Below are 23,663 nucleotides of genomic sequence, written 5' to 3' on the forward strand. Positions count from 1 at the left end.
TGTTGATGGATGATATGTAATTACCCCTGTAAACGTTTTTTGAACTTTAAAGTATATCCTAACCTAATAAGATACCGGAAACCAACTCACTTAAACTTTTTGTATAAAAAATAAATAATAATGTTGGGTATAATTTGATGATAATAACCACTAATATATATATATATATATATATATATATATATATATATATAATTTTTTGACCAAGCTGTAACAATTTATTTGACATTACATAAACGTGTAAATATAAATCAAATGAATTAATCTAGTCGAAACCACACTTAATTAGAAAGGATCAAATCAAATTTTGCTGGAGAAACAATCCAAACCAAGCTACATGTTATTTTAAGTTTTGGATCATATGATTTCTTATGTCAAAACTTGTCCAAATCAAACTAAGATACATTCCTACTTAATATGTGTTTTTAGTTGAGAGGTTGCAAAATTCAATCGATTAATTCTTGTGTTTATATGACACAATTAGGAATTAGTGATCTATAATGTAAAAACCTTAATCATCGAATTACTAGTTGTGTTGTGTGTGATGGCATGGTCCACTCGGTCCATTAATGGAAGCTTCCATTACGTGTGTTAAGAAACAATTTGATTTGTTCTTCAAATAAAACAAAGTTGGGTTTCCGACTTAGCTCAGTTGACAAGTTTTTCCATCTTTCCCAAACGACCATTTCCTTTTCTTTTCACACCTGTCCTTACACCGAATCTAAGTTCTCACATACACATTTTTTATTTATTTATTTATTATTATATCATACTATTGAAATGGTGTGTTCAAAAGTTGCGAACTTGAATTTGATGGGTGAATCCTAAGTGAAGAAGCATAAAAAATTTGTTGTTGAACTGTTTAACCAAATTCATGACACATGTGATGGTTTATTTTGTTTTTGTTTTTGTGACAATAATATGATGTTTAAAAGTTCTATTCTTCGTTTTGGCCTGTTTTTAATTTTTTGCGTAGTAATGTCGTCAGTGCTATACCAAACAGGGTTGACTACGTTTTCTCAAATTTTTTCTTGCCATACGGTACGGCGGTCGTATTTATTTACTAATTAAATTTCATTTTCAAATGTAATACGAACTATTTCTACGGAATCATATTGTGTCACATATTTAACTTTCAAGCATGTGGAAGATTATGGAATCATATGCGTGACTTCAACTTCAATATAATCTTTTTTGTTTGAACATTTCTTTTTACAAAAATTGAAGAGTTGATTTCCTCAAAAAAAAATAAAAAAAATTGAAGAGTTGAAAATTTTAAACCATATAATTAAGAGTTGAAAATTTTAAACTATATAAAAAAGTTAGTAATATTACTATATGGCTACCAATTTCATGCGATATGAATACAATATTAGGCTAGACACAATGACCCTACGAACCTGGGTCATAATTTCCAACCTAACAATGTTGTTATTTGCCTGTTAACACATCATTTTTTTTACTTTTTTTGTTTTAAAAAAGCCTAGCGATCGTGAAACACACACCACACACACACTAGTGTTTAGAACCGGAGAATTATGAGTTGTAAAATACCAATCATTTAAGTTGTACTTACATAACTACCGAAATACCAAATTTTTATTTATTTATTCATTCTTTTAAACAATATTACTTTTTTTTTTGGGGTTTAAACAATATTACTGTTTTCTTAAAAGGCCTAATGTTTGTAAATATTTTTAAACCTAGTTTTAGCAAATAACTATATAAGTAAAATCAATCCAAAGCTATATTTACTTTTCTCTCAATTTACGTATGACAACTCAATCTCATCTATGCCAATCTCCATCTCAATGGAGTACTTCACATTCCAAGGTTTATTGGAGACCAATAAAGTTTGCAATGATGATTGATTTGCTTGTGAGATTTGGATTGAATCTAAGAAGACCGAGTTACAAATATTTTTAGGCAAATGTTAACTTGTGCCCTCAAGAGCACATGTTAAAGAACTCGATATAGAAATATACCTATTAAAAGTCGTGCAGTCAACTTCTTAAAAGTTAAAATGTTATGTTTTCCAATGTAAAGTTGCTCTTTTTGGGTTCCTTAATATGTGCCTTTAGGGCACAAGTTAACATGACCCATATTTTCATGGATTGAAACACAATTACATAGTCAATGTTTGATGATTCCAATTTTTTGAGTGATTCTTTATCTACAACATTATCACAAAAAATATTTACCACCCTCAGGATGATGGGTTCCACTTCCAACGAGGATACGTTGGTCGGAGTCAACTTTGAGAATGTGGATCATGAGTGTAATAATTTACTACTACTTAATTATAATAATTGGGGGTGCTCCATTCCATTTGAGTCAGTCAACAATAAACTTTGTACTTTACTTGGCACTCACATTGCATGTGAAGACGCGTCTCACAAGGAAAGAAACATTAGTAAATTAAGCCAATGAAACCAGACCCATGCAATTCCTTCGAGGACTATATCAGCTCTCATATCATTTGCATTACCATTACTTACCAACCAACATACCAATTCCCACTACCATTGAGAAGAAGGATATGGTCTAAGTTAGGTTGTTTCCATTTTTGAGGGACAAATATGGTGTGCTTGTTCAAGTCTTTGTAACAGAAAACAAAACAAGATTTTACTTTCATTTTAAAAATAAAAAAGTAGCTTGTCCATAACATGTTAACTTCAAGTGACATGGTTCAAAACACATAAACAATTATAACATGTCCCGTGTTTCATCTCAACTATGCTAACACCAAAAAAACCCAGTTATATATCCTATGCCACAAAGCAAGAAAATTTTATTAAAAAAACACGTGTCATAAACTAAAAACCCAAAAAAACAAAAATCCGCAACCATAAATTTAAGTGGATAAGTCCACCAAATGTAATTTTTAGATGAAAAATAAAACCACAAACTTACTTATATATATCTTCGTTTTAGAGAAAATTCTAGACGAATTTCTTCTTTGACCGTTTTTTTTAATGTTAATTATCTAGTTCTCTGGAAAAATGGGTTCTAAAATTCCGGAGTTATAAAAATTGTTTCATCCAAAAATCAAACTCACGTTCTACTAAATAAATGACATCGGTACTAGAGTTCATTACATTTGATTCAAATTGTATAGTTTAAACAGGGAGCCCCTAATATGGTCCTCAATTTTAAGGGTCTATTGGTGCTCCTATCCGGTTTTGATTTTACATTATAAAAAAGACAAATATTCATATGTATGAATTTGGCAAATGGTTTATACGGTGGACCAACATCTTCCACCATTAGACTTAATTATTTTATCTCTCTTAATATAAGAAAAGGCTAACCTGTGGAAAACCCCTTAATGACATCTCCTCTTTGAATGACAACTCACTTTTTTAAGGGTAAATGTTGTCCTAATATTACTTTATGTGACTAAATTAGCATTGATAACATGTATAACGTCATCTAATGGAAGGTAGACAATAGTTTGGTTTCTTTGCACATGAAAAGGAGACAATCTTATACAAACAAACTATATCAGACTAACTTGGTTTGGGAAGGAAAACTAAAGATGTACCTTTAAATCAATTTTCTATATGTCAGATACCTAATCAATCACAGTTTACACTCTTCTCAACCTCAACACTGTAGCACAGACTTCACAAAATATAATAAATACATCTACAATACAATACTTTCATTACCTCACCTTCTTTCCTAAACTCACTTGAGCTGGTAAGTTTTTATGTTTTTCTTCATTGTTCTTCATGATTTACGTTTCTTTCATTCAATGTTTTTGTCTTTTGCTTTTAATGTTTTTTAAAAAATCTTCATTTCCATTATAGGCCTTATTCAATCGATTTGAAATCAGTTGTTCAACTATTGCATTTGGATTTGCCTTTTATAAGCTGTTTCTATATTTTCACCTTTTTTGGCATGACAGATGAATTTTTTTTTTCAAACTTCTTCATTTATTTTTACGAATGTAACTGTTCTGTTCATTTTTCTTATAGATCTTGTGTTATGTTTGCATTATTAATATACTCAAGTGCTTCAAAATTAACATGCAAAATCCGTTATTTTTCATAACAGAAGCCAAAATGGAAAGAGTCAAGGAAAGACCTTTTGAAACCATTGCTGCAGTCACAAACAAGAAAGATTTTTGGAAGCTATCTGTTAGGGTTAAGGACAAATGGACTGTTGTCAAGGATGGGAAGGAGCACTTGGAGATGATAATAGTTGATGCTAAGGTGATACACGTTTTGTTTACATTAGTTATTAATCCTTTATCTTAAGACATGCTAAGGTCATACTTGGTTATGGTACACTTTCCCCTTATCCTACTTTGTTCTGATATGAAAGTTGAAGATAAAGTATATTTAGTTTTTGTTATATTAGTGTTATTTACATGTGTTGTTGTGAAATATAAGATACTTGCCTTTAGTATGATATGATGTGCTTATTCCTTTTTCCAATATCAAACAACCTTCATTTACTTTTCCCTTTTTATACTTTCTTCTCATTTCATGTTATATGGAAATTTTAGTATGATACACGTTTTGTTTACATTAGTTATTAATCCTTTATCTTAAGACATGCTAAGGTCATACTTGGTTATGGTACACTTTCCCCTTATCCTACTTTGTTCTTATATGAAAGTTGAAGATAAAGTATATTTAGTTTTTGTTATATTAGTGTTATTTACATGTGTTGTTGTGAAATATAAGATACTTGCCTTTAGTATGATATGATGTGCTTATTCCTTTTTCCAATATCAAACAACCTTCATTTACTTTTCCCTTTTTATACTTTCTTCTCATTTCATGTTATATGGAAATTTTACATACGATACATGATGTTTATTTGATAACTTCATTTAATTTGTTTATAGGGAAATGATATTCAAGTTGTGATCCCTACTGGTTTTAAAGCTGTTTATGACAAGATCCTTATGGAAAACACTACATGCACCTTAAGCAATTTCCAGGTCCAAAACAATGATTTAGCCTTCAAAGCTTCTGACCACAAGTACCTGCTCAAATGGAACGGTGCTACTACTGTTGTTGATGTCAATCTACATGATATCCCTAATCCTAACACAAAGTTCAAGCCTTTTGCTGAGATTATTTCTGGAAAATGGCGGTCCGATCTCTTAGTTCGTGAGTTTATTCCTTTAGGGTTTGCTTATTATACATTGTATACTTTTTATCTTACATTGTTCAAAGTTGAGGACACCTGACTTACATGTTTCCATTTCAATTTCAGATGTCATTGGAATGGTCCAGGACATGGGCTACTGTCAATTGAATGAAGGAAACGGGAAAAAGTTACAAGTTAACTTTGGTTTAAAAGATTTGAGGTTATATATTGAATTTATGTCTTCATTATTTGTTAATACTGCAACTTTATTAACTTGACTTTTCCCTATTTTTCAATATCATCTCAATAGTATTTGACTTCAAGTTAAATAATGAATTAAACACTTTTTAGTGGCATTTCTATCAACTGCACCCTATGGGAGGAGTATGCTGCGAAGTTCATTCAGTACAACAAGGACAGGAAAGATGTTGGACCATTGATTATTATGCTTAACTATTGCAAGATCAAAGAAGAAGGTTGTGATTTTTATGTAGATAATTGTTTACCTTATGTATTTATCTTAATACCAGCTTGCTTTTAATATTTGTCAATTTTATATATGCTGACAGTTTTTAATGTACATGTAGGGAAATTCCCGCTCAGTGTTTCAAACACTTATTCATTCACAAAGATGTTTCTCAATGACAACATCCCTGAGATCAATCTATTCAGGGAAAGGTTGTTTTATATCATGTTTCTTATTTTCTATGTTATTGTCTTATAAAGTTCAAACACTCACTAATGTTTTTAATGTTGTTACAGCTTACCTAAAGATGAACAACTGGTGTCGTCCTCCCAGATCTTATGTACACAGTCCTATTCAGGCTCCCAAGTTGCTACTCAAGATGATCTTCTCTCAAAAAACACTGTCCTTCCCCTGTCCCAGGTTATCCAACTTGATCAGGTATATGTTAATATCACATGGATATCACATGGGTTTTAATTTGTTGTAATTTTCTTTAACAACTATTAATACAACATCGGTTTGCAGATTACTTATTGTGTCACGGTTGCAAAGATTGAAAAGGTTAACTCCACAAAGAATGGGTGGTACTATTTTGCTTGCCATAAGTGTCCAAAAATTGCCAAAGGAGACAAACCTCCTTACACATGTGAGGATGGACATAACACTGAAACTGAGATCGTCAGGTATAACTGTTTTACATGCAACTAATTATGTGAGTTTTGTGTTATTTATAACTAATCTTATGCTATTCTTATTGAAGGTACAAACTTGAGATGGATGTTTCCTATGAATTACACAGATGTAATTTTGTTGTTTGGGACCGTGAGGTCACACAGATGTTAGGGATATCTGCTGCTCAGCTACGCTCAAACATGATTCAGGTCCAATTTAAACTTACAATCTCTAGGCATCTAAATACATTACTATTTTTCATACTACACTATTCATTGTAACATATTAACTAGAATGTCATTAATAACAGGCTGGTATTACCAACCGCTTAGAGTATCCAATGTTGGTGGATGACCTTGCTGAAAAGACTTTTGTCTTTAAGGTCAAATGGCAACCAAGGTGGAAGTCATGTTCAGTTGTTTGCTATAAAGAAGGAGAGGCTTTTGTTGACCAAGTTGTCGCCAAATTCCCCATTGTTGTGGTAATAGGCCTTTCTGTTTTGCTTTTGTTGCCTATTATCCCTTTTGTTCTGAAATTCATATGTTATGCACAACAATCTTATGAGTTTTTACAATATCTTTCAGCCTGCTGAACCAGAAAATGATGATCTTGGCCCAGCTCCTATGAACGAAGAGACAGGACTCATTGCTAACAACACCGACTCTCAAGATATTTCTATTTCAATGGTAAGCTATGCATTGCTGATATCGAATTTAATTTACCATCCATATATATATTTCTTAATTTATTAATAAGCATACTAACCTCTACAATGTATTTTATTCTGCAAAACAAACTAGGACATGTCCGCAACTTCTGAGTTTGATCCCGAGACTCTTAGCCAGATGACTCCTATGAGTACCTTCAAAACAGCAAGTCATTCAAACAACATTGAGCTTCTCAACCAGGTTACTAAAAGTTCCTCCATGTTTCTTGGTGGACAGACAAGTGAAAATCCTCCTGCTGATGCTACCCCTCACAAATTGCCTGCAGCTCATGTTGTCATTTCTGCTGGCCAGGATGACATAACTCCTGCAAAAGGCTCTTCATCAAAGAGGGTGAAGCTGATCAAACAGGAGAAGAAATGAAATGTGTTCTTTCTGAACTAACTTTTTTGGTGATCTAAACTATGCATGTGCTTTTTGGTGCTTTCTAATTGACTTTGATACAATTAATGCTATATGCTTGACTTATTGTCTGTAATATTTGGTGTAATATCCTATGACTTCGCAGTATTCATATTGGTTATACATTGTATGCCAATTGATACTACACATCTATGTACTGCTATCTTAACCTTATAAATTATATATATGCTATTATTATGGATATCTATGTTGACTTCTAATATCATATTCTGCAAGTTTTTGCTTATAACATGTGAGTATTATAGCATTCCAATGATCACTATAACATAAATATGTGCCAACTTCCATGTTACATTTCCTTTATATATAAACAAATTCAATACTTCAAAACCTGGAATTATATTGATTATGTCTTTTATATTACAAAGTATTAAGTGTACTTTTTATGTTGCAAGAGTTGGCCATATCTGTTAAGTTATTTCTTTCCTAAATACTACAAAGGAATATTTGAAATTGACATCAATTATAGTTTTGACTATTGTTTATCCATTGAATCAGCAATTTGCAATTTTGCCAATCATTTTGCCTAAAATATTATAGGATCATATTCTACAATAGGTTTGGTATTATTTTTTTCATCATATTCTGGCTTCGTAATATATCGTTTCCAAGTGTAATTACCAAATTTTATTATCTAAACAACATGAGTGAGACTATTTTTAGATTAGTTCCCATATTAATCATGATGAGATAATATAAACTCCTTTTAATAGGTATATCACTTAATATAAGGCTAACTATTTTTAAAGGCTAAATACATGAATTTGTCATTTTAATTCTTTTTATAAACTATCCATTTCAAAGTTATGAACATACTTTATATAAATGTGAGAACATCATATGGATTTTTTATATAAGGTTTCAAATAAGTCTTTATAAAATGTCTTGCCCTTTACATGAGGGATATCAGATTAGTATTCATAGCTGGCCTTATGTCTTTTATATTACAAAGTATTAAGTGTACTTTTTATGTTGCAAGAGTTGGCCATATCATGAAAGTTATTTCTTTCCTAAATACTACAAAGGAATATTTGAAATTGACGTCAATTATAGTTTTGACTATTGTTTATCCATTGAATCAGCAATTTACAATTTAACCAATGATTTTGCCTAAAATATTATAGGATCATATTATACAATAGGTTTGGTCTTTTTTTTTCATCATATTCTGACTTCGTAATATATCGTTTCCAAGTGTAATTAGCAAATTTTATTATCTAAACATGAGTGAGACTATTTTTAGATTAGTTCCCATATTAATCATGATGAAATTATATAAACTCCTTTTAATAGGTATATCACTTAATATAAGGCTAACTATTTTTAAAGGCTAAATACATGAATTACGAATTTTAGCCCTTTTTATAAACTATCCATTTCAATCTTATGACCATACTTTATATAATTGTGAGAATATCATATGGATTTTTGATGTAAGGTTTCAAATAAGTCTTTATAAAATGTCTTACCCTTTACACGAGGGATATCAGATTAGTATTTATAGCTGGCCTTATAAAATATAAGTACATAGATTTGGCCTTATAACTTCAGTTCCCAACCAAATATCACGTGTCTACTTTATCATAACAATGACTGTTGATTTACTGTGCATATTGGGAAGACAATCAGTCACTTACTAATAAATTTGTGATGTGGTATGAATTAGTTTGTTGGGTAATAGTCACTTTAGTCCCTGAAGTTATAAGGATTAGTCATTTTAGTCCTTCATTGTATCAAAATTTCAATAAGTTACAATATTGAAGGACTAATCTTACAATATTAATTAAATATTTTTACATTAAGGACTATTTTAACTAACAAACTGCACAATCAGACACTAATTTGAAGTTTTGATACATTGAAGGACGTTTTTGACTACTCATTACAATTTCAAGGACCAAAATGACTATTACCCCTAATTAGTTTATATTGGCAACCCATTATATTATTTTCGATTTTTTATCTTTTCACTATGTTATCAAGATAGAGACTTTTGTTGCAACATATTAATATTTATAGCCTTATTTTAATGGCACAGTAAACAAACGACAAGACTTATGCAAATGTAATCTAACATCTCTCCCTGCTATTTCATTAATTGTACTGTGCATATTGGGAAGACAATCAGTCACTTACTAATAAATTTGTGATGTGGTATGAATTAGTTTATTGGGTAATAGTCACTTTAGTCCCTGGAGTTATAAGGATTATTCATTTTAGTCCTTCATTGTATCAAAATTTCAATAAGTTACAATATTGAAGGACTAATCTGACAATATTAATGAAATATTTTTACATTAGGGACTATTTTAACTAACAAAATGCACAATCAGACAGTAATTTGAACTTTTGATACATTGAAGGACTATTTTGACTACTCATTACAATTTCAAGGACCAAAATGACTATTACCCCTAATTAGTTTATATTGGCAACCCATTATATTATTTTCGATTTTTTATCTTTTCACTATGTTATCAAGATAGAGACTTTTGTTGCAACATATTAATATTTATAGCCTTATTTTAATGGCACAGTAAACAAACGACGAGACTTATGCAAATGTAATCTAACATCTCTCCCTGCTATTCATTAATTGGTCAACAGTGTTGATGAATTAAAGTGATTATTTCATTAATTGTACTTTCTGCATAGCAAACCACAAACCACACCCAGTGCACAAAAAAGGCTATAGCTACCAGTAATATAGCAATCAAGTACATTGAGTCTTACTCAATCTTAAAAGCACAATTGTTAGAAAGTACATTGCCTGGCTGATGCTTGACTATATCTTTTATATGTTAAGGTTTCATCTTTACAAGTGATGTACTATTCAACCAGATAGTTTCTTCCAATTACTACAAACATAGACCTAACTAACTAAAAACAATCAAATAGTACAACTATATAAACATTTTATAAGGCGCTCCTTTTTTAAAAATATTAATATTATATTTCATCTTTATTTGAACAATACAACATTAGCAAGAACCTTCCACCAATATCAACCTAGGACATTGAATGTCCCACCCATTGTTCTCTCCAAATTAATCGGCTTCAATGATAAAGACCCCCCCTAACAACATATGAATAAAGCTTCAGGATAACAAGTTGTTCTCATAACTGCCAATGTGAATTTCTTTTTGTTGTAGAACAACACTATATTGTTATGCTTATATCCATTTATTAGTCTTGCCATAAACAAACCTTCAGGTAAATTGTGATTCTATTGCTATCTCATAAGGTTGTATGTTGTATTATTAAGATGTTAAGCATAATTTCTTAACACACTTAATGTTTTTTCAGAAATCTGATAAAAGTTTATGGTTTTACTAACATTTGAAAAACATACAACCTCATGATTCATAACCAAGGATAGACCTTTTTTTTAATGCTCCTTAACACAGAATGTCATTATTATCATTATAGATCATGGAAAACAATAGATCAACCATTGAATCGAAATCCAATGATAGAAGAAAGAGAAGGATTTCGTTGCTTAATGATAGAAAAACTCAGGCAAAGAAGGGTAATCTACCAAAGAAGGGTAATCTGCCAACACCACTTGCAGATATTACCTCATCTTCCCTAAACAGGAGTGGGATCTCACATGCAAAAGCCATTCAAAGGGTTCAATCTAATACTACAATAAAATCCAACATTCCAACTTTGATTGATCAATCAAAGCCGACTAATTCTAAAGTTAGTCAACTGGTATCTGGAAATCAGGATTTGGAAAACAAAACTCCTTCCACCAATTATACTACGATTGGAACAAAGCGGAGTATTGACCATGTTGGACCTAAAACAACTGGTATCAAGAATAAGTCAAGGGTTGACAAATGCTACATTGGACCAAAACTGTCACCTCTCTCTCAAACTACACCATCACCACTATCAAATCAAATTACCAATGTTGGTGATGTAAATTCCACGTCTCAATATAATTGCACCAATCCAACTGAAAGCCAACTTCAGAACTTGCATTCTAATTTGCAACGTACAACCACTGGTAATGTTAAGAAATACGTACCTGGTATAAATCTGCTGAACAAGTTTTCATCAACACTGACACCTCATAAACCATCTCCATCCCCTAAAGTTGGTGCAAAACGAAAGAATGAAGAGTCTCACCAAGCAGGCAATATCAATCCCAATAAAAGAAATTCTGCAAACATCATTGCTGGTAAGCCAAGTCCTACAAGTCACCCACAAACTTCTTTGATTCATCCAAATGTTCCACAATCTGGTAAACAACAACCAACTGCTGATGCTTTTCATAGAACAACCATAACACATCCACTTGAAACACGTCTTTTTGATATTACCCCACCCACACTTAAGAATCAATTCTACTTTAGTCCAAATGAACTTTTGAGGTATCAAAGTTCTTCCACAAATTCAAATCAAAGCCACTTTCAGAATGACCATTCTCATTTACATCACTTCAATTCTGATGTTAGAAAATTTGTACCTGCCCAAACACTTCTAAACAAGTTTCTATCAACACTTCCAACTCATACACATTCTGCTTTATCTAAGAAATTTGGAACAATTCCTACTACCGTCCAGTATGAAGATGCAGCAAATATAAGTGTCAATATGAAAAGTAGCCATCATTCACCCACTATAAATATACCATCATTGCAACAGAAGTCAGTTACCGTGCCTCTTTCTGCTCATTTAAATGACCCTCAACCATCTCAAGTAAATGGTAACCCCGCAGTTTCTACTCAAACTCCAACATCATCCAATTCAGCCCATCGAAGTTCAAACACAAGAAAGTCAATTGAAACTGATGCTGAATATTTTCATACAATGTCAGATAGAGTACCACCTGGAAACACAGATCATGTCAGGGTTAATGATAATTATGGATCTGATTCAGACACTGAAAACAGTGATCAAAATATGTCAAATAGCAGCAGTGATGATGATATTGATATCACTGATGAGATATATGGCCAAGGTACATTCATATTTACTATCTACATATTTATTAAGTATGTTGTCATATAATTTTGCAGAATCTGACTCATTTTAACTAATTGTCTTAAAAACAGAAACAGTGTATGGTGATATAGGAGATTCGGTTTGGGAGTGTCCTGATTGTTCTGCAATGATGTGGTATCAGGAAAGGAAGCAGAAGAACAAACATACACAGAATCCCAAATTCCATTTATGTTGTGGTTCTGGAAAGGTCCAACTGCCTTTATTAGAACAGCCTCCTGAACTACTTCAACGCCTTTTACTTGATCAAACCAAGGCTAGCAAAAATTATCAGAGCAATGCCAGAACATACAATGCCATGTTCTCATTCACTTCACCTGGTATGAACATGGATACTACCACAAACAAAGGTGGGGGTCCACCAACTCTACGAATGCAAGGCCAAACTTGTCACCGAATCGGAAGCATGTTACCATTAACCGGACAACGCCCAAAATTTGCTCAGTTATACATCCATGATACAGAAAATGAGATATCAAACAGGATTGGTTGTTTTAGGTAAATCCTCTCTTCTCACTATATTTACTTAACTTTTTATCATTCTTTAGAAACTTAGCATTCATTTTGATAATCAACTATTGATTTTATGGAATTAGGGACAATAAGGACATTGATCAACAGATAGTGAGAGACTTAAAGACAATGTTGGATCAGAATAATGTCCATGCTAAAGCCTTCCGAATGGCCAGAGATATGTTTGTCGACGGTCCAGTACAAGATGTTAAATTGAAACTTATCTCGGACCGGAAAACTGATGGCAGAATCTATAACAAGCCAACCGTTTCAGAAGTTGCCGCACTGATTGTAGGTGATATTGATTCAGCCTCATATCGAGATATTATCCTCCAAGGACAAACTGGCAATCTCCAAAGAATAGATGAGTTTCATGTAAGTTATCTTGGCTATCAATATCCACTTATATTCCCATATGGAGAAGACGGTTATCGTCCTGGCATTTTACTCCGGTTTAAAGATGATACCGTTGTTAATAGCAAAAACCGGTTAACTATCAAATGGTGGCTCTCATTTAGAATACAATCAAGAAAAAATGAGGCAATCACTTTGCTATGCTCCAGGAAACTTTTGCAACAATTTTTTGTGGATGGATATGCCATGATGGAAGCAGAAAGGCTTAATTGGCTAAGGAGAAATCAGTCAAACCTTAGAGTTGGGAAATACAGACAACTCAATGAAGGTAATAACCAAGGTCAGCAAAGGATGCAAGGCAAGAGAGTGATACTCCCATCAACTTTTGTTGGAAGCAAAAGGTACATGGATCAGCTTTACTTTGATGGAATGGCTATATCAAGTGTGGTTGGTTTTCCAGATATTTTTATTACATTCACATGCAACCCAAACTGGCCAGAAATCACAAGAGAACTTGCGAAGTACAATTTAAAGCCTCAAGATCGCCCAGATATCATATCAAGGGTATTTAAGATAAAGTTTGATGAACTTATGAAGGACCTAACAAAGAAACATACACTGGGGAAAGTTCTGGCATGTAAGCTGATAATTCATATTATTCTTTTACTTTATTACTAATTTTAACATTTATATGTGAACTAATCATAACAATACTTTTTAACAGATATGTACACCATTGAGTTCCAGAAGAGAGGATTACCACATGCTCACATTCTGATTTTTTTGCACCCATCCAGCAAATATCCAACACCTGCAGATATTGACAAGATCATTTCAGCGGAAATACCAGATCCAAACAAGCATAATGAGTTGTACAACTTGGTCAAAAGTCACATGATGCATGGTCCATGTGGACTTGCTAGATTGTCATCACCATGCATGAAAAAAGATAAATGTTCTAAATTCTTTCCCAAGAAGTTTATTGAACGTACTATTGTTGATAAAGATGGATATCCAGTCTACAGGAGAAGCTCTAAAACTCATACCATAGTCAAAAATGGCATTACCTTAGATAACAGACATGTGGTTCCATATAACACAACTTTGTTGTTGAAATATCAAGCGCATATCAACATGGAATGGTGCAATCAAAGTTCATCAATTAAGTATCTTTTCAAATATATACATAAAGGCTATGATCGCATTGCAGCTCCTTAATATCCAATATTTCACAGTAGATGTTTAATACCCGCTGAAACCAAGCATTTTGATGTTCAACTTTCGGGCCAAGATGTAAAAAGAACACACTTTGTATAGTCTACAAAACTTATTCATTATCATTTATTTGACATTCAGTATAAAAATGTCATATAATCTTATGCTTTTTATATTGCAGGTTTTGCCAACTCAGTTTGGGACTTATCTTAGTCACAATATATGTCAAAGTATTGTTTTGTGCGGAGACTCTGGTGATAACCAAACATTTAACATCCTCGTCCGAAATAATAACATCATAACCACAGGTCTAGGTCCATCATGGAATGTTTTTTGTCGACGAAATAAATTTCGTCGCGGTTGTATTGTAAGATTCAAATTTGAGTTAAACAATTGTTATGTATGTCATGTCTACCGAATTTCAATGTGAGCTTTTACTTTAAATAGTTTAAGTCAGCTAGATAAGTACTATTAGGTCAGTCATGTATTAAGGGTAGTAATTTAATGTATTGCTTCTTATTTACTATGTAAGTCTTTATGTATCAATTAACTAAGTAACTGTTTTTATTGCTATCTTTATAATTTTTTTTCCATTGCGCTATTCCTAATAATATATTAAGTAATTAACATGCACTCTGATATTAAAATTGGGGTTCAGAAATCTTAATTTATATTTTAGTTTTTTTTTTTTTTTGAAGGATAATTTATATTTTAGTTTTATATAACTAATGAGGCTTATATATACAAAGCTCAAACCAATCACAACATACCACTTGAACCCAGTTAAAGAATATATTCTCACTTGAAATATTCCTGCATCTACAAGTACAAAATCAGGTCATGTTGACTGATTCCTTATAGGTCGCGCCTTAGCATTGTGTACTAACTACATAACAATACAAGATATTGCTTTGAAAACCAAAACACTTTTTATTCTAATACAATTCATATAATTCATCTTGAACCAAACATTGAGCTAATGGGAAACACACGCTATTTCATCACAGTGTGCCAACGCAATCAGGTTTTCTTTGTTAATATCTTTTTATTAAGACGATGAAAGTACGATGAAAGTTTAAGACACCTATTTTAGCTAATATACTTTCACTTATTTTAGTATGTCAAATTGTAACAGCGTAATTAAATATCATTGTTAATCTATATATTATCAGTTCTTATTATTTCTTTATTTTATGCAAGTGTTGAAATTATTGGTTTGCCTCAACACTGCTATTATATCGTTGCTCTGTTTTCCTGTTATCATTTCTCCTTATTGTTACTCACTAACTACAGATGATCAACATAAATTAGAAAACACAAATTCAACAATACTAACAAACATTAATTCATTGTCTTAAAACATGTTCAAGCCAAATACAACCTTAAATTAAAAACAATACATCAAACATATAACAATACATATCTTACTTAAAAAAAAAAAATACATAGCTAACAAGAACTTAATCACTATCAAAGTCAATCTCCTCATCGTCAATGAACTGAACAAAGATATTATTCGGAACATTTTCAATTGTGAACAACAACCTGTCACCAATGGCGATCTTTCTCTCCCTGACAAACTTATCCCAACCACCAACTATGTATCTTTTGTGAGGATCTTCAGAATCACCTTCAACATCGCAGTATATGGAATCAACTCCATCCAGATCATGATCAAGTTCTGTCAGTGTGATGTTCTTTTCTGGAGTCAAAACACCTTCATCAAACAAATGTCGAGGGAGTCGCTGCAATAATTTTGTTTATTATTATTTAACTAAATTTTAACATCATCATATATATTGTACTGAACTTACAATTCCTTACCAGACGGTGCGTTGGGTTGAGATGTGATTCATTGATAATTATCTCCCAGGAAGTTTTCTTCATATTCAGGAACAAAGGCACAAAAACAGGTTCCTTATAATCATCTGCAAAATCATCAGCTGGATTACCTTCAACATCAACATTAGGATCTTTCTTCTTCAGTGATTTCCCAACATCAGACACACCACTGTGGATACAAAATAAACAAGCTCATTCAGATTTCTTTATTTACTACAAGCATCATGTTCAAATGAAATATAAACACAACTCTTAATAAGTACACAACCTATTTTAGATAACATAAGTACAAATCAACACCATGTTTATGGAGGCATGTACCTTTTTGATGATGACATTTCCACAAAAACAGAATGACGAGTTTGCAAAACAAAAATCACCGTAAACTTAAATTAGAAAGCAACGCAGCTTATGATTTTAACTGCAACAATCTCAAATTTATAAAGTTGCCGTAAAACGGGTCGGATATGCTGATAGATTGGGCCTAACATTTTCAGTTACAAGCTCACCTGTTTTTTAGTCACACACACCAAATCATACCACACCTGTTTTTTTACTTACAAACACCCAAACGCAGCTTATGATTCAAATATTATATATTTTTTCCATTTTTTCTAACCTTTATAATAACTCACATTAAATTAACAATATTAATAAAAAAATTATTAGCCAAATCACATTTTTAAGACTTTCCTTTCAAATTGAACATCACTTATTCAATATAAACTTTGTTGCAATTAAATTTTTTTTTCCTTACCTTTTCTTTTGCTATTAATGCATTAACTATCTAAATTTCACTTTCAATATTGTAAATAATAAACTCTTATTGAACCCGTGCGTTAGCACGGGTATATTACTAGTATGCAATTAAAAAACAACCCTCTGTATCTCATTATATTTTTCTCTGCCAACTCTTATTTCCTCCATCGACACACTCTCATCCTCAAACGTGCGCCAGTATTTTAATAAATTAAACAAGAGCTTTTTGAGTTTCTTTCATAGGTTATTAGCTAAGAACACTGAAATGAATACATTTTTGTGTGCACTGTTGATTTGCATTCTTTTGCTGAAAAAACACGATTTATGTAAACATGGGTCACTATCCTAAATCTTGAAAGCATCCATAAACCCATTATGTGAGATGGTTTTGTGAATTAGATCTTTGAGGGTAGTTTTTATTACTGATGTTTCATATTGATGGTTTAGTGAATCAATTTATGGTGATGAAATGAGTGTGAAAGTGTCAAATTCATTATGTTAATAACAAACAAAGTGGATTTTGGCTACGTTTAGTAAAGGAATCAAAATGAATAACAGTTGCAGTGGTGTTGGTGTTGGTCATGGAGGTGTGAAGAGCCACACAGTCGGCGTCAGTGAGGAAGACAAACAGTGCAGAAGTGAAATAGAAAAAAGAAATCAAGTGGAGGAAGTTCATCGTTCAATTCAGAGAACTACTTGATCATTCGGTTCACAAATATGGTCCACCATAGACTGTATAGGGCACTTATCCACTGTAGCCTTCACCTATAAAAGGGTAACTGGCTATAAGAAGTCAAATAAAGAGGAGCACCAATGGACCTTTAAAATTGAGGACCATATTAGGGGCTCCCGTTTAAACATGATAAGTATTTTTAATAGTAGGAGAGTCCTATTTCTCATTCATTTTTATATCGTTTTGTTTTATGCTGATCAGGGAGAGTTCATCTATATCGTTCATAATAAAACATTTGATGTTGTTGTTATGTCGTGGAAAGTAAAATATATGTAACACGACTTATCAAAATTGAAAGTTATACATTCTGTTGTTGATATTTGATTCTTCCATATTTATCAATAAGTTTGATTATTCCTTAAAACTCATGTAAACTTTTGTGGACACATGTGGCATGACACATCATAAAGAACGTAATTGTACGATTGTTAATTAAAATTTCAAAGCTGTGCACTCTGATCGTACATAGTTAAAGAAAAGTATTAGAAGAAGAAATAGTCTTTGTGATATATTTAAAATTCCAGTGGAAATCGTTGGTGTTTGATGTCAAGCAAAGCTAGAGTGTTAGACATGCTATTGCAATTGAGTACATTCAAAATAGGCGATGCAATTTATACGATTTTTAATTTAAAAAAAAAATTATCTAAATATTAAAAACTCATGCAACACACTTCGGTTTTGATGATTATTTTTAAAAATTGATTTGATCTAAAAATTGATTTTATCTTATTCAAATAAATGTGGTCCAATTTTCGATTTATCCAATTTATCCAACTTCCAATTGCAACAATAGTAAAAGTAACATTATGGGATAGAAATATTCTATTATATTTTTTTTTTTTGGAGTGAATAATCAATCACTTATATTTGGAACATATAAATTAATAGTACAAAAATAGATTAAATTATTATTAAAAATTTAAAAACAAACAAGTGATATACTCCTTTTTGAACCAAGAAATCTAAAAAACAAAAAGATTAGGAGATTTTCTCCATCCTCTTTTTTGATTGGTCAAGATTTATCAAGTCAGAGAAATGATCTGTGCCCAAAGTAATGGATGAAAAAAAGGCCAATTCCAAGACTCACGTAAGCATGCTTAATTCAGAAATGGTAAAGCTCCAAAGAAGTTGTGTTTGAATAGTAATCCTTTTTGTCCAAAAAGAGGAAAAGAATTGTAAGCCATGAAGTTGTCATCACATGCCTCATATATGAAGACGTTCATTTTATATCATTGTCTTTACAAATTATTTATAAACATTTTCTTCACCCCAGTTCACTCCTATTTTCAGCATATACATGTTATGGCTCATCATTTCCCTTGTTGCTTGGTCTAGACCGCCTTGAACGGTGTCATAACAATACTACCTTCAAAAGAAGTATTATACCAGAATTCGACCCACGAGTAACCTAGACCAAGACTTGGGGTTTGAACGGGTAAAACAACGCATGTACATTTCCAAGCATTTGTTTAAGCAGCAAAGTGAGCATACTTAGAAAGACAATCAATAACCACCAAAACGACAGTGAAACCTTGGGAGATTGGTAACTAGACCGTTTACCCGTGCTACCGCACGGGTCATTTACATACAAAACTTTAGTATTTTAGAATTATCAACTACAATATATTTGCCCGATTCATGGGATAATCTTTATAGAAAAAACACCCAGAATTTTCTACATAATTCTACACATGGAGTCAAAAGTTTATATGAGTAGCCCCTGAAATATTTTCTTTTTTTTTTGGTTACGCCCCTGAAATAATTTAGATGAGTAGTCACTCACATTTCTTGTTGGCATATATAACATAATAGTTTTTTTTTTTGTTTTGTTTTGAGAGAAACATAATAATTGTATACTAAATTGGTAGTACAATAAATCGAGAGGTAGGCAAAATGAGTACAACCGATGTTGTAATATTACAAAGGTGAAATCTACCAACAAACACTCAGAGGTCCAAGATGGTTACAAAACGAAACTGAAAATCACACCTATCATTATGAGCATCTATCACACTATTATTACTCGTAACTTCGTTTAACTGAAAATACACCAGCTGCAAAATTCCAAAGAATTAGAGTAACCAACAGTAAATGTGATTAATTGAAACCAACATTTCTGCTGAACCAACATTCCTTCCTGCAGAATTTTCAATCAAGCTACAAAATAAATTCCTACACTTGTGAATTGAAAGAAGCAACCGAAATCTCCGACAACAACGGTCACAAACATAACAACTTCCAACGAAATAAAAGAAAGTGAGAGGTATCAACCATTGCAACAAAAGTTATCTCTACATTTGAAAATTCAAGTTTACATTGAAAAGAAATAAAATACACTTGAGAGATGGTCATCCATTTCAACAAAAGTTGAAGATAAAACTAAACATCTCATTGGCCAAGTTTCCTTTTATATTTGCACACCAAAGAACGTTACACATTACACATGTTCATAAATGGATATCAACATGTGGTTGTGCATAAAACCATCAGCCAAACTGATGGAGCTAGTGTCGTCCAGACAAAACTAATTAGGAAGAGGCCTTGAAACAAATACATGCTCTAGTAGCCAAACACATAATTGAATCTAATATTTATGGAATTTTGTGGTCTCAACATGACCTGATTGCATGTGCGGGTAAATTGGATACAATGTAACAATATATTGCTATTCTTTGAAAATAAAAACAGATCAAACCATTCTCAGTATTAAACAATCCAAATCAAAACAAAAAATTGGACCTTTCATAGGCACAACTTGGTAATAGTTGCATAGCTCCAACGCCATACCAGTTAAGGATAAACCCAAGACATCTCATTACCCTGTTTTGCTGAAAAATATACATAAAAAAACTTATATAATCTTAGAACTCTCATCCCAAAACAACACCAAACTATGTACAGTTAACATTAGAACAATTATAGTTAAACAATGAAACATGTTATCAACAAAAATATGAAATTTAAATGTTCCTGACTTAATTTTATTTACACTATTCAAGTCATGCTTGTAATTCATATACATTGCATTGAAAATCATTACCATCCTTGTAGCCATTCTTTATGTTGAAAACCAGTTTAGCATTTGAAACCACTTCCGTGTATGTTTTTAAATGCATTATAATGTGTTTTTATATGCATCGATCATGTTCCTAAAATGCATAAACTATATGGAAAAAAGAGTATGCACCTTGTGGCATGCATAAATACTGGTCTAGCATTACCGAGGGCCTTCTCTTGGAAGAGGAAATCTGAAGTGCAAGCTTAAAAAACACACATGCTTAAATCATACGCTCTAATACATTTCTTTGGGGTAAAATATAATTTGCCTTGATATTATTAACATAAACAACACCTTATAGCACCCTTCAAAAGAGAAGCTGCTACTCTTTGCGCAAATATTAACACAGGATTCAATAACTCATCATCAATTTTATACATCATACCGCAACCGCAACATCCAAAATCTACAACTTGCAATTTTGATTCGAATGTGTAATTACCAGTAAATCATTGCAAACACTTGTAGCAGTCTCTGTGGAGTCAAACTCAACAAATCCAAATCCCGTAGAAACATTTCTCCCATTTTTCAAATGCTTCTTCACCTATTTTAGAAAGTAGTGAAACAAAAAAAATGAAAAATAGCCAAGTCATCCAAAGGTAAAATGAGTCACCTAGCACTTAAATCCATTAACTTTTACACTCAAAATCCGCCTCTCCTTCATGTGTTCACTGAAATGTTCCCTCAAACCCTCATCTGTTGTCTTGAATTTTAGGTTCTTCACAAACAGGGACCAAGCCTGAAGCATGACATATTAATCAAATGATAGAAGAGCAATAATTATGGATTATTTAGCAATGGTTAATGCACAAAATTTCAAAATAAATATTGACTGAATTGCATAGTAATCTGCGGAGGACAAAAATAGAGTGGTGACAAACAATTTCCCTAAAGGCAAGGACAAAGAATCAACAGTCCAGGGAAACGTCCTTCAAAATTGACAATCAATACAGAAAATGATATATCACTTCAAATAATTCACAATCAGATTCTTGAACTTTTGAATAACTTTTAAAAATACCTAAATTTAGAGACTTGATTAAAAATTAAGGGATCCAATTTAAAATGTTAGTTTAAGGACCTAACAATAAAATTATTCTAAACTTCAGAGACCGGATTCAAAAGTAAATGGAAGATGAAGGGGGGGAGAGAGAGAGAGAGAGAGAGAGAGAGAGAGAGAGTACCTAATCGAAAAGAAAAGGAGGAAATTGGAGCTGTTGCCCTTCCGGCGAGCTGCACATGCGACGATGGTCTTGCCTACGACAAAAGCTTCAAAACCGGCATCCTCACGGGGGTCGCAGCTTCTCGCCGCTTCACCAAATCATCTTCCTCACGCAAATCCTTCACATGCCGCTTTAGTTCCTCCAAGGCCATCGTCGTTGCTATGGCGGCGGTGATTGTAACGTGATCGCCCCAGCTGATGCCGTGGAAGATGAGGCAATGGAGAGAGTTCCAGAGACAGTAGTGGTGGGAGAATGTTGGAAAGTGGAAGAGAATATTGGTGTGAGTTTATTGAATTAGGAACTGTTTGTACGTTACCCGTGCAGTTGGAAAGACAATATTTATTGGGAATAAATATGGATTTTGTGGAGATCAACATAGATTCATCTAACGGCCACAATGAATTGGAGCCAAAAAGATTAGGGTTAGGGTTGGCACATTTTCTTAACATTGTTATTAGTATTAGAAATAAGTTAGATTCCGTAATGAATATTCGATTCAGCTATAAATAAATATTATGTTACATTCCTTCTTTAAAAAAATAATAATATTATGTTACATTTCTTACCATGTTTCATGCACACTTTCTTTTCCATTGGTTTTCTTTCTTCAAGGCAAACTGTTAAGTATTAACACCAGGGCCGTTTCTAGAGTTTTACAGGCCTCAGACATAATATGAGAAAATGATTCCTTATATAATAATACATCATAAATTTTTTGAGCTCATTGTTGTGTTTTTATTAGGTCTTTATTTCATTTTTTTTCGCTTTTCACTACCAGATAAATGTTTTTTAGGCAACATCTGAGAATAAATCAAATACTTTATAGACACTAAAACAAAATAAAATACCGTAGAAGTAGATAACAATATCACCTAAAAAGTAGATTGAAATTTTACAATCTTTTTAATCAATTCAAGAAAGTTGACATTACTATAATGATATAATTTAATTTTTTGGAACTTTTGAAAGACAAGATTAAAGTTAATTTCTCTAGTAGGCCAATTTTCAAATAAAATATAATTTGTTTTGTTATAAAATTATCCCAATTTCATGGATAATAAATATTACAAATATTTTTATATTAGTGAGGAACATTATTAGAAACAAAGGTCCAAAAAATATCACCAATTTCTTCGATAATAATTTTTGGCAATTTTTTTTATAGGGAGGGTGTATATAGAAATCATTGTGATAATTGGGGGTATATATAGCAAATTACGCCAAAAAGGCCAAAAACATAATAGGTTTCAGCCCAAGCTTTTATCACGTAAATGTTTGAGGTCTTTCATCAAACTTTGCTATATACACCCTAGAAAACCAAATATTTCAATATTCACCCCCACCATAATTTTTTTAAGTGCCCCCTACCGGCATGGGCCCTAGGCCGTCGCACCCCCGGTCTATGAGGCTATGCCTAGGGCCGGCCCTGATTAACACTACTTTCAACAAAAGGTGCAATGATCAATCATGTACATGGGGTGGTTGCTCCTATGTTTACATCTTTTGTTCTTCCATTTTTCATCCTTCTTGTTCTTCTTCAAATTTCTTACGTCATCGTGATGAG

The 23,663-nt window shown here is 32.3% G+C and overlaps 2 protein-coding genes and 1 long non-coding RNA gene across 4 annotated transcripts; 2 read left to right on the forward strand and 1 right to left on the reverse strand.

Moving 5' to 3' along the window:
• The first annotated feature begins 3,283 nt into the window (after positions 1–3,283).
• Positions 3,284–7,573, forward strand: LOC146944754 (uncharacterized). 2 transcript variants are annotated; one of them, XM_085743110.1, is made up of 12 exons: positions 3,284–3,702; positions 4,060–4,217; positions 4,859–5,126; positions 5,233–5,326; positions 5,458–5,582; positions 5,694–5,784; positions 5,869–6,010; positions 6,098–6,255; positions 6,333–6,453; positions 6,555–6,725; positions 6,829–6,930; positions 7,045–7,573. In XM_085743110.1, the coding sequence occupies exons 2-12, from the start codon at positions 4,068–4,070 to the stop codon at positions 7,330–7,332; spliced, it is 1,710 nt and encodes a 569-aa protein (XP_085599236.1). In that variant the 5' UTR covers positions 3,284–3,702; positions 4,060–4,067; the 3' UTR covers positions 7,333–7,573. The 2 variants fall into 2 exon arrangements, with proteins under 2 accessions (XP_085599236.1, XP_085599235.1); XM_085743109.1 differs by lacking the exon at positions 3,284–3,702 and having other exon boundaries at positions 3,922–4,217.
• A 5,127-nt stretch (positions 7,574–12,700) lies between these two features.
• On the forward strand, positions 12,701–14,487 carry LOC146944755 (uncharacterized). Its single transcript, XM_085747985.1, has 3 exons — positions 12,701–12,900; positions 12,999–13,906; positions 13,994–14,487. Exons 1-3 carry the CDS (start codon positions 12,701–12,703, stop codon positions 14,485–14,487), a joined length of 1,602 nt encoding a protein of 533 aa, XP_085604111.1.
• Positions 14,488–19,712: 5,225 nt separating this feature from the next.
• Positions 19,713–22,563, reverse strand: LOC146944756 (uncharacterized). Its single transcript, XR_015026060.1, has 3 exons — positions 22,061–22,563; positions 21,319–21,615; positions 19,713–20,646 (listed from the first exon to the last, which is right to left on the reverse strand). It is a non-coding gene; the product is annotated as an uncharacterized LOC146944756 (long non-coding RNA).
• Positions 22,564–23,663: the final 1,100 nt, after the last annotated feature.

This window comes from Medicago sativa, chromosome 2 (assembly GCF_051527215.1).
Source record: "Medicago sativa cultivar Bolivia chromosome 2, Bolivia_mono, whole genome shotgun sequence".
Classification (NCBI taxonomy): domain Eukaryota; kingdom Viridiplantae; phylum Streptophyta; class Magnoliopsida; order Fabales; family Fabaceae; genus Medicago; species Medicago sativa.

Coding starts and splice junctions, on each gene's coding strand:
- LOC146944754 (XM_085743109.1), top strand. CDS start 4,032: ATGCAAAATCCGTTATTTTTCATAACAGAAGCCAAAATGGAAAGAGTC. Junction 5,127..5,232: donor GCGGTCCGATCTCTTAGTTC/GTGAGTTTATTC, acceptor TTTCAATTTCAG/ATGTCATTGGAATGGTCCAG. Junction 5,785..5,868: donor ATCAATCTATTCAGGGAAAG/GTTGTTTTATAT, acceptor ATGTTGTTACAG/CTTACCTAAAGATGAACAAC.
- LOC146944755 (XM_085747985.1), top strand. CDS start 12,701: ATGTTCTCATTCACTTCACCTGGTATGAACATGGATACTACCACAAAC. Junction 12,901..12,998: donor AACAGGATTGGTTGTTTTAG/GTAAATCCTCTC, acceptor TTATGGAATTAG/GGACAATAAGGACATTGATC. Junction 13,907..13,993: donor ACTGGGGAAAGTTCTGGCAT/GTAAGCTGATAA, acceptor ACTTTTTAACAG/ATATGTACACCATTGAGTTC.